This window comes from Rattus norvegicus, chromosome 20 (assembly GCF_021556685.1).
Source record: "Rattus norvegicus strain SHRSP/BbbUtx chromosome 20, alternate assembly SHRSP_T2T, whole genome shotgun sequence".
In the NCBI taxonomy this organism is placed as follows: domain Eukaryota; kingdom Metazoa; phylum Chordata; class Mammalia; order Rodentia; family Muridae; genus Rattus; species Rattus norvegicus.
The window spans coordinates 182,902-195,000 of record NC_141553.1 but is presented as its reverse complement, the minus strand read 5'-3'; the positions used below and the strand labels follow the sequence as shown (position 1 = coordinate 195,000).

General features: G+C 38.6%; 1 protein-coding gene across 4 annotated transcripts in view; it reads right to left on the bottom strand.

Annotated features, from left to right (window-relative positions):
* Window positions 1–12,099, bottom strand: part of Tmlhe (trimethyllysine hydroxylase, epsilon) — a 52,991-nt gene that overhangs the window by 17,917 nt on the left and 22,975 nt on the right. For 3 of the 4 annotated variants that reach the window (XR_015644528.1, NM_133387.3, NM_001434566.1), the window contains 2 exon segments: window positions 3,497–3,776; window positions 2,115–2,234 (listed from right to left, as the gene is read on the bottom strand). Coding sequence is in view for 2 of the 4 variants with exons in the window: in NM_133387.3 (NP_596878.2) it covers window positions 2,115–2,234; window positions 3,497–3,776 (400 nt within the window). In the remaining 2 variants the exon portion in view is untranslated. 4 annotated transcript variants of the gene reach the window in all.

Here is a 12,099-nt window from a genome sequence, read left to right as displayed (position 1 = left end):
ACATCAAGGCCTTTGCTTTTAAATTTTTTGTTTTACTTAATTTTTATATATTGTTTCTTCTTTCTACCCTACAGGTCCTTTGTATATATATTAGGGCTTCTAATTTAGTGTGTTTTAGGATTCCTGAGTGTGTGAACATGTGAGTCTCTTCATCTACTCCATTTCTTGTGTCTTTTATTTGGCTCTTTTCCTTCTGTTCGTTTTGTCCTACTCTGATGTGTTTTATTTTGCCTTATTTTATTTTGTATTATAATCCCTTAGAAACCTATTTGTTTTCTGATGAGACATAAGAGGGGTCTTCATAGGAAGGGTGATGAAGAGGAAGTGGGAGGTGTAGAGGAAGGTAAACCATAATAAGGATATATTACAGAAGAGAAAAAATTGTATTTTCTATAAAAGGAAAACAAAAAACTTAGTTATATCACTCTTATGAAGATACCCAAAGAAATCAAGTCAGTGTACAACAAAGACTGGGTTTATTGCCACACAATCTACAGCAGGTGACTTATAAAATATTCCTAATACTCTACCAATAGAGTGGAAGGAAAGTCTCTCTGTCTGTCTGTCCGTCTCTCTCACCCACACACAAATACACATAACACATTCACACACATTTACACATAAATATGTTTGAATGAATGAAAATATGTCACTTGTTGAAAAGTGACTGGAACTAGACATCAAAGTGCTACGTAAAGTAAGTCAGTGCAATAAGACAAGTCTTACACGTTTTACTGAACGTGAGGTAGATGAGGATAAAAAAACCATGAAACTGAAAGTGGGATTACTAGGGATAATAAAACAGAAAGGGAAGAGTGTAGTTAGGTAAAACTAACAGACGGGAATGGATATGTTACAAATACATTATAAAAATATATAGAAGTATCATAATGAGACCCCTTTATATTTAATGTATGCTGATAATAATTTTGAAAGGTATGAACTGTAGATTTTATAAAAAATTCTTAGCTATAAAAGGATATAAGAGAGAATGAGTATAGAAAGAAAAAGAATATAGAGTCTAGGCAAATCCACAAAAGTAGAGAATTGATAAAGCTGAGTGACAGGAAGGCAGCAGGTATGGGAAGACGGGGGAAGCTACAGTTAAAGAAAGGATGGCACCTACAGCAAAGGTAGCTCATGGACGACGATGATGACAGTGGAGGCCGGAGGAAACCTTGTGGGGATCGGTTCTCTCATTGCATCGTGTGGATGTCCCAGGGACTGAACATCGGGTTTGATGACAAGAATCTTAACCTCATCTCACTGATCCGAAATATTCTTAACATACAAACTCTCCAAATAAACCAATACATCACTGCCACCAATGTAACAGTAATCAGCCATCACCCTCTCCTACTATCTTGTTAACACCACGTGTACTTATACTATCATTTCACTAATATCATTGTTTCGGGCTCATAATCTGTATGCAGAAGCAAGATCAATAACCACGAAGTAACAAATATAGAGACCTCTAGTAAGTAGCAAATAGTAAGGAATTTTAATATAGTATATGAGCTATTGATTTACTATGAAAAAGGTTATTTTTCAGCCATTTCTCCTCTCCAGTTTCTTGTAAGATTCTGACTCATTAATATCATTCTGATAACAGCAGTGTTTGTAGGATGGACCCCCTTTGCTATAATAGAGAAACTAAATGCAAGGAAAATGTAAATTGTTAAAAGATAAATTCTTACTGTATAGCCCAGGCTATCTCTGAACAAGTAAATCCACCTACCTCTACCTCCCCGAGTACTGGAATTAAAGGCCTAGGCCACCTATGCAAGAGGAATTAGGATTTTTCAAGGTTAGGCTGGGTAATGAGTTCCAGTTCTAAGAAAAAGCAGCGAGGGCTACAGTGTAAGCCAGTGTCCGTCTCTTCCCACACGTATATGTGTTATATTGTAGATACAAATTTCATTCCTAAAAGCTTAATGAAGACTGAACTAGAATGTTTCAAAATGACTATATTTCCAGGGGAAGACAGAGACACACGTGGGTCTGCACTATGTAGGTGTAATCTTCATTGACATAGAATAGACAGTGATGAAGAAACTATTCAAGGCCATCAACTAGAAGGACACAACACTGGGAAAGTCTAACACACTCACCCACAGGGCTCTTGAAAGTAGGTGGTATCGGTATGGCGATCTAGGGCTAGCTTGGTGTACGCAGTGTCGCCTCTGGAAAAGTCTGACGTGAAATACCACATCCTTCCATAAATGGTTTCTCTGCCAAATAAAATCAAGAAAACTATTATATATTTGTAGATTTATTTCATTCATCATTGTTTCATATATATAATACATATATAATAGTTATTGCTACAGATGGCTATCTATAAGGTGAAATTGACAGTTAAAAATACAAGTCTGCAAAATTATCTCACCAATTGACCTTCTAGGAAAACAAATTGAAAATATACATTCTGAATCTCTGGGGTCACTGCATATTGATTATATGAACTTTAATAGTCTTCTCAATCAAGGTCATTCCCTGTATTTACTTTCCTTTCATAGATTCAAAAGTGTGGCTGCTTGTAGTAAGGGACAATTTTAATTAATTTATATAACAACTTCTGCTTTCGTTAATATTCAGATTTTCAACAATAGTCCTTTCCTAGCATATTGGATAATAGAATATCCAAGAGTGACAGAGGAGTCTCCATTTTATTCTCGTGTTATAGAAATATTTGTCTTCATTTTATCTTTTGAACATAGAGGAATAAAGAAAAGAGAAAATAAGAAATGAAGAATAGTAATAAAAATACTATATTTAGGAGCAGGAAACCTATGATGTTTAAATCTCTGTACTACTGCTTACTATCAGGGTAATCCTGGAGTGTATCTTAGCATCGGGTGCTTATAAGTGGAATAGAGAATAAAACACATGATTAAAAGGTTGTTGCGGGGTTGGGGATTTAGCTCAGTGGTAGAGCGCTTGCCTAGCAAGCGCAAGGCCCTGGGTTCGGTCCCCAGCTCCGAAAAACAGAACCAAAAAACAACAAAAAAAAAAAAAAAAAGTTGTTGCAAGACCAGAATAAAATTTAGGGTATGAATATGCTAATTAATGCAATACAATGTATTCGATGAGACATTAGCAACCAATCCATCTTAGAAATCTAAGAAGATGTAAATCCCTTTTGAATTCTTTTCTCATATCCTTCCTCCCCTCCCCCAACCTCTCTCCCTGACTTCCCCTCTCCGGATCCACCCTACCTCGCTCCTACCTCCTCTCAGAAAAAAAAGCAGGCCTCCCACGGACATCGAACTGTTTTATTTAATATAATACAAATTAAGTCCCCTTTTGAGCAGATTACATTACAGATGTGAGAGGGGAGGGAGAAAGGCGTGGACAGAGGCGGGGGCCACGGCTGCACCGGAGGCCGAACTGGGCCGTGTCCCACCTGAGAGCCGCCCCACAAGCTCTTCGCGCATCCTTTAATTGCACTCACATTGTAGTTACGGTCAATTTCAGAAACTTGGTAAATCACCTGATTAGGCTGACCCTTCGTGCCAGCTTTTCCGTGTGCTCCTGAGTGGGAGGGACATTTTCTACAAAGGCAATTCCGTAGAGCAGAAAGTTCTGCAGAAACTTCTTCAGTCCTTCCTTTGTTTCCAAGAAACCCTGGAAATCAACAGACGGAAGCTGGGCGTCCTGGTAGAGCTTGGCGTTCCACAGCACCCTGGGTTGGATGACCTCCTGCTTCTGCCCTTCATAGCTGTTTTTCACCAGCCAATCCAGGTCGTATCTAGTCACATGACCATCTGGCCCTTTAAGGAGAAAAAGGGGGCACGAAAAGAAAATTTAGAAATACCGCCAAATATTTAATACTTAAAAATGCTCACTCCTTTTCAACATTAGTTTAGCATTTTTAATTGTTTGATATTTTTACAGGTGCATACGTTTTGGTCAAATCCACCTCCCATCTGTCTCTTCCAATCCCTCTTATTTCTCATTAGAATCTTACAAGACAATTTTCACTGCTCTTCACGGTAAAAGGAAGATGAGCATCCCATTTATGCGACATTTCTGGGTGTTTTTAGTGTATGGATTTGCCAACCAACATACATTAAAATGTTTAACAATAATCGTCAGAGTTAGGTATCGTTATCTCTAATTTACGCACACACGAAGTTCAGGGTTCGGTTGGTAAGGAGTGAGAACTATCAAAAAGGACAGACTGCATTAGGATGGCTCTGTCCGCAACAAAACCTTTTTTGTCTTTTTTTTTCGGGGCTGGGGGCCGAACCCAGGGCCTTGCGCTTGCTAGGCAAGCGCCCTACCGCTGAGCCAAATCCCCAACCCCGAAACAAAAACCTCTTATTTCTTTGCTTTCAACTTCCTGTTTAGACATTTATTAGTAATTACTTCACTTTGAAAGTCTTGGGCGCTGTTTTTGCAGGGCTCTTGTAAAATCAGAGGACGTAAGATTTCTTTTTTTTTTTTTTTCTTTTTCTCGGAGCTGGGGACCGAACCCAGGGCCTTGCGCTTGCTAGGCAAGCGCTCTACCGCTGAGCTAAATCCCCAACCGCAAGATTTTAAAAAGTTCTCCAAGTCATGGTTCACGGAGAGCCACTGTGCAATCATCATAACTAACATCATATCGTTTATTGGGTATTTGTGTCCCACACTTTCCACTCAAATCTTCTTGAGCCCCAAACTCACTGGGCCCGCCCCGTTACCTGTACGCGCATGGGCACTGCCCTGGGGCATGGACGCCGCTCGGGGACCAGGCTCCCCCCTCAGCAGCTGACAGCTCCCCGCAGGGGTGGACTCCACGACCCTCACCCGTCCCGGGACTTTTGGGTGGCTCGATCGTGGGCAAACAGTGACAGCCACCATGAGATCGGGGTGCGATGGCCTTGGGGTCCAGAAGGGACTGTTTGGCCGCAGTCCACGCCACTGAGAGTCCAGAGGGTGACCGGGTTTGCTTTGTTTTAGGATGAGGTTTCCATGTGCTTTTTCCAAAAAGACATTCAGTGTCGGTTTTCCCGCCAAACACTCCCTCTTCTAACCTGCGGGGTCGCGATGAAGACATCGGGGCAGGAGGAAGACTCGTTGGCAAGAAGGGGTTTGGCTGAAGTGGGAGGGAAACAGCGAGGATAACAGGCGGGGGGTAGATGTGATCGAAACACAGTGCATACGTTTATAAAATCGCCATATGCCTCTGCCCCTGCCGCTGAAGGCACAAAGCAAACAAAGCGTTAAATTCTGCAGGGTTGTGCGATTACTGTGTATAATATTTTAAGAGGGGGATAGGAAAAGATCCACAGAAATGGAGGAACAGAGTTTATATTTGTAAATGACATCTGCGTCAGGATAGAAGTTTGCCTAGTGATACCAAGTGTTCTGCGGACACATCGTGTGTCGTGATGAGTTCCTGAAACAACATAACTCTCAGGACTGTGAGTGTGTGAGTGTGTGTGAGTGTGTGTGTAAGTGTGTGTGTAAGTGTGTGAGTGTGTGTTTCTGTGTGTTTGTGTGTGTATGTGTGTTTGTGAGTGTGTGTGTGTGTTTGTGTGTGTGTTTGTGTGTGTGAGTGCGTGTGTATGAGTGTGTGTGTGTGAGTGTGTGAGTGTGTATGTGAGTGAGTGCGTGTGTATGAGTGTGTGTGTGTTTGTGTGTGTTTGTGAGTGTGAGTGTGTGAGTGTGAGTGTGTGTTTGTGTGTGTATTTGTGTGAGTGCATGTGTATGTGTGTGTGTGAGTGTGTTTGTGTGTGTGAGTGTGTGTGTAAGTGTGTGAGTGTGTGTGTTTCTGTGTGTGTATGTGTGTTTGTGAGTGTGTGTGTGAGTGTGTGTTTGTGTGTGTGTTTTGTGTGTGAGTGCGTGTGTATGAGTGTGTGTGTATGAGTGTGTGTGTTTGTGTGTTTGTGAGTGTGTGTGTGTTTCTGTGTGTGTGAGTGTGTGTGTTTATGTATGTAAGTGTGTGTGTATGTTTGTGTGTGTGAGTGTGTGTGTGTTTGTGTGTGAGTGTGTGTGTGTTTGTGTGTGTGAATGTGTGTGTATGAGTGTGTGTATGTGTGTGTATGAGTGTGTGTGAGTGTGTGTGTTTGTGTGTGTATGTGTGTGAGTGTGTGTTTGTGTGTATGTGCGTGTGAGTGTTTGTGTTTTTGTGTTTGTGTGTGTGTTTGTGTGTGTGTTTGTGTGTGTGTCTGTGTGTGTGAGTGTGTGTGTGTGTGTGTGTGTGTGTGTGTGAGAGAGAGAGAGAGAGAGAGAGAGAGAGAGAGAGAGAGAGAGAGAGAATTACATGGAACCTCAGAAGTCTTTATAGTCCGTCTGTAATTGTTCCTCTCATAAATACCAAACTGAGGATGACTTTATTTTAAAAGGGTTGTCAGTGACTCCTAACTTAATTTCCTGAGAGATGATTTAGAGAGAGACAACTCTTCCGGGATGAGAAAACATTAAATATGAATTCCATTTATACCTTATTAATTACCAACAGTGTCTGGAGAGGTCCTGGAGGAGACTGAAAATTCTCCCATATGCGTCGGCTATTATAAGACAAAGCTGTGGGGTTTCAGCTAAACCCTTCAATGTGCCAAGACTCTAGCCTGTTGCTTCTCTTCCATTAAACATCTATTACTTCTGTATTTCATTTTCCTTCACAACTGAATGATGTCCTGTTGTCCATATGTACGTTTCCGTTATCATCAGCTCATAGATGTCTGAACTACTTCTACCTCCTAGCTATGCTGCATAGAGCGACAGTGCACAAGCAGGGCAGAGGGTCTTTGGATAAGTGTCCACGATTTTGTAAGCTGGATAATTCTGCAGATTTACTTCTCTAGCTTTTCGAAGAACCTCCATACATTTCCATAGTGCTACACCAGTCTTCATTCCCATCAATACCAAATGAGTGTTCCACTTTACACACACCCTCCCAGCACTTGATATAACTTTTTTTAAATCTTAGCTATAATGACTGGGGTAAGATTTCAAAGTAATTATACTTAGTATTTCCCTGATTACTAAGAATGTTGAATATTTTTGAAATGTTAAAACTTATCAATCATTTTTATTTCTTCCTTCGGTAACTTTGTTTAGATCCATGCTCCAACTTTTTAATTAGGCTGTTGGATTTCTTTTTCTTTTTCTTTTTCTTTTTTTTTTTTTTTTTCGGAGCTGGGGACCGAACCCAGGGCCTTGCGCTTGCCTAAAGCGCTCTACCACTGAGCTAAATCCCCAACCCCCATGTTGAGATTTTTAATGCATTTGGAGTTGTGTTTTGTGTAAGAAACGCAATACGGTTTTATATGTATATATTTATATGTATTTGTATGTATTTATATGAATGCTATTCAATTTGACCAGCACCATCTGACATCTGGGTTTTTTTTCCCCAGTGTGTATTTTGGCCTCTTTGTAAAAAATTATGTGGCTGTAGAAACACGGGTTTTTATTTGGGTCCTCAATTCTGTTTCCCTAATCAATGTGTCTTTTTTTTTCTTTTTTTTTTTTCCTTATATTTCTTTTTTTTTTCATCTTTATTAACGTGGGTATTTCTTATTTACATTTCGATTGTTATTCCCTTTCCCGGTTTTTAAGTGTCCCCTTTTATTTTAATGCGTGTGAGTGTGCTTGTGTGGATAAGTTCATGAGTGCAGCTGAGGCATTAAATTCTCTGGAGCTTGAATTATAGACTTTTGTAAAATTAAATTTACTTAAAGTAAATTGACTTGTAAGCTTAAAAAATTAAAATAAATACTGGGAATCAAACTTCAGTCCAATGCAAGAACAGTATTGATCTTAACTACCGAGATACTTCTCTAGCCCCAGTATGTCGTTTATACACCATATATATATATGTATATATATGTACGTGATGTTTTCACTACTGTAGCTCTGTAGTACAACTTGAAAATCGGGGATGGTGATAAATCTAGCAGTGTTTTTATTGTTCAGGATTATCTCGGCTATCCTGGTTCTTTCGTTCTCCATATGAATTTTGAGTTTTTTTTCAATTTCTGTGGAAAAATTGCATTGGAATTTTAATCGGGTTGTGGAATCTACAGACTGATTTTGGTAGGATGGCCATTTCACAGTATCAATCCGTAAGCATGGAACATCTTCCCATCTTCCGGTATCTACTTCACTTTTTAAAAATGTCTTAGTATTTTAATTATGCAAGTCTTTCACTTCCTTGGTTAGATTTAGTTCAAGATCTTTCTTTCTGTCTGTCTGTCTTTCTGTCTGTCTGTCTTTCTGAGGCTATTATAAATAAGTTTGTTTCCCTGTTTTCTTTCTCAGTGTTTGCAACTGGTATAGAGGATCACTATTGGTGTGTTTTTATTTGTTTTGTTTTCCTGTTCATCCTGCCCTATGCCACTTAGCTGTATGTGTTTTATTAGCTGCAGGAGTTTCGCTAGAGCCTTTAGGATCTTTTATGAATAGAATCATATCATCTGCAAATAAAGATATTTGAATTCTTTCCATGGTTGTGTCTGCTTTCTCTCTTCTTGTTTTGTTACTCTACCTAAGACTTCAAGTACTATATGACAGGAGTCAAGAGAATGGGCATCCTTGTCTTGTTTCTCACTTTAGTGGAAATACTTTGTTTTTCTTTGTTCCATATGATGTTGGCTTTTAACTTGTCTATTGCCTTTATTAATTTGAGATACATTCTTTGCATTTTGATTTTATCAAAGTTATTTTCTGCACCTAATAAGACGTATATGGTTTCTGCTCTTGAGTTCATCTCTGCAACAGATCACATTTACTGACTTATGTTTGCTGAACTATACCTGCACCTCTGGGATGAAACCCATTTGATCATGATGGATGATCTTTTCTCTCATGCTCTTAAATTAATTTTACAAGTATTTTACTGAGAATTTTCGTGATTGTATTCATCAAAGACATTGGCCTATAGGTTTTTAGATCTTTAACTGATATTGGTATCGAGTTATTAGTGGTTTCATAAAAATTATTTGGAAATGTTCTCTCCATTTCTATTTTATGGGATTATTTGAAGAGCATTAGTTTTCTCTGAAGGTCTGGTGGACTTCTGTTCTGAATCCATCTGATCCTGGCTATTTTTTAATAGTTGGGAGATTTTTTTTAATGACTGTTTCTATTTATTTGTTTTTATAGATCTGTTTAAATTATTTACTTCATGTGCATTTAGTTTGGAAGTCACATGCATCTAGAAATTCATCTATTTCTTTTGGATTTTCCACATTTCTAGAATCCAGGTTTTTTTTATAGTATATCCTTGATTCTCTGAATTTCCTGTTTCTGTTATATCATCTCCCCTTTAATTGCCTCTACTTCTATTAATTTATGTCTCCTATTATTAATTGGGTTAAAATTTTGGCAAACTTGTTAATATTTTCAAAGAACTAACTCTTTGTTTTATTGATTTCTACTTTTTCCTATGCATTTATTTCTATTTCATCCATAATTTTGCTTCTTCTTGTCTACTATTTTGGGGTATAGCATTTTTGTTGTTGATTTGTTTTGTTTTTCCAAGGTTTTCAAGTACATAGTTAAGCTATTAATTTGAGATCTCTACAGGTATTATTTAATGTAGGCACTCAGCGCTATAAACTTTCTTCTTAGAGTTGCCTTCATTGTGCCCCATAGATTCTGTTCCTTTGTGTTTTCATTTTCATTCAATTCTAGGGATTTTAAAATTCCCTGCTTGACTTCTCCCTTTACCCAATATCATTCAGTACAGTTGTGTTGTGTAGTCTCCATGATTTTGTGTATTTTCTGTAGTTTCTATTGCCCTTATATCTACCTTTATTCCACTGTGGTTCAGTTTTCCTGTATTTGTTGAGACTTGCTCTGTATCTTAGTAAAAGTCAATTTTGGAGTAAGTTCCATGGGCTACTGAGAAGAAGATACACTCTTTAGTATTTGGTTGGAATGTTCTGTAAATGTCTGTTCATTCCTTTTGATTTTATATTTATTTTCGATGTAATTTAATTGCAGATTTTTTTCTCTTTAGTTTTTTTTTTTTTTCAGGTGCCCTGTCTATTTCTGGGAGTGGGGTATTTAAGTCATCCACAATCACTGTGCTGGAGTTAATCTGTGGTTGCAGATCTAACAGTATGAGATATATATACATACACATACACACTGGTGTTGTAAATTAAGGTTTGTTTTTGGAGGTAATAAAATGATGCTTCTTGCTTTCTAATACAATCTGCTCATCTGTGTTTCTTTATTGAGTAACTGGGACCATTAAAATTAAGAGATATTATTGAAAATTGTGTGTTAATTTGTGTATTTTGATGTTTTGTGATATTTTCTTGAACTTTGACTTAACTCTTTGGGAATTTATTTTTACTTGTGAACTCTTGGGTACGTTTATCCTTCTCTACAGATCAAAGTAGTCCTTCAAGTATCCTCTGTGGTGCTGGCTTAGTGGTCATAAACTTCTTTAATCTATTTTTATCATGGAAAGTTTTTACTTCTTCAGTTTTAATAGATTTGCTGAGTATAGTAGTCTCGTTTGGCAGTTATGGTTTCAGAACTTGTACTGCACATTTTTCAAGCTTTTCTGTCTCCAAGTTTCTGTCCAATAATCAGATGTCATTCTGAGGCCTGCCTTTTTAAGTGACCTGACTTTTCTCTCTTCAAGCTTTCAATATCCTTCCTTTATTCTGTGTTCTTAATATTTTAACTACAACATGCAACGAGGAGCTTCTTTCAGGGTCTGATCTCTCTGGTGTTCTGTAGGACACTTGTACCTGAACGGGCATCTTATCCTCTAGGTTTAAAATTTTTCATCTATTCTCTATGCTTTTGCAATGTATTCTGCTGTGCTCCACAATGCAAAAGTTAGGGTTGGAAGCTGGCATGTGGATGCTTAGAACCAAATTACATTCTCTGCAAGAGCAGCAACTGCTCTCACCTACTGATCCATCTCTATAGGCCCTGTTCATTCACACACACACACACACACACACACACACACACACACACACAATTTTTCTTTTCATTTTATTATATTCTAATATAGTATATATTATAATAATATATAATAATATTATAAGATAATTATATCATTTCCTCTCCTTCCTTTCCTTCCTGCAAACCCCCTAAATTTATGGCCTTTTTTCCATTGTTTTCTTTTTTATCTATCTAGTTCTCTAAATACATAAATATAACATGCTTGGTCTGTATAGTGTTATGTGTATGTATGTACTGGATAAATGTGACCTCCTCGGCCTGGCAGGCTAGGGAGACTGTCAACACGCCCAGGAAAAGCAGAAGCAAACCTTGAGTGATTGGCCTTATCGGCCTGAGCAGAGACATCTGCCTTGGCGGCAGCTGTGAGCTTTGATGTTGTGCTGGAGCTAACAAAGGCAGCCTTGTTGTGCTGGAATTAATGAGCTGCAAAGATATGGAAACCCACGGGATTCACTGCTGTGCTGTTGCCACCCCCAGGTTACTGTTCTGGGGATGGGTTTGTGGTCTCTCCCTTTATGTACTCTGTGCTGAATATTAAACTTTGAGCCTCGATCAGAACACTGTCTTGGCTCCAGGTTTCTCTCACCCCCTGCCCTTTTCATCTCCAGCCCTCCTTTCAGGGGAGCCCTGATGGACCTTAAGCCCTGGACGGCTACAGGTAAACAGCGGTGTGCTCCTCTGTGGTGAGGACTTCCTCTCCCGCTTTTCCTTAGCACTTTGGGCAGGGTTGAAGCTTCCTGGGCTTTTCCTCATTCATATTAACGTGCCTACTGCTAACAACAACAGTACTGTTTGGCTCAGTTTAAGCAGTCGTGTTGGTGAGACTTTAGGAGCCTAGGAGACAGAATCCTACAACTCCCTGGTCCGCTAGTTTTTACCCGTTTATGTTTTAAAACTTCTCATTGAGTTTTATTGAATGATCTGATTTCTCTACATTTCCTTCCTGCCCTGATTCTTGTTTTCGACATGATCCATTCTGTTGGCAAGTTTTTCCCACTGATGTTTTTTGACTTTTTAAATGTTTATTCCCAGCATCATTTCGGCTTGGCTTTTGTTTATCAATTCTTTTTGTGAAATTATGTTTTTGTATCTTATGTAGACTTCTGCATTTCATTCATGTCTTTGTTTTTGTTCTCTGGGAGTATATTCATGTTTTTGAGTCGTCTGAACATA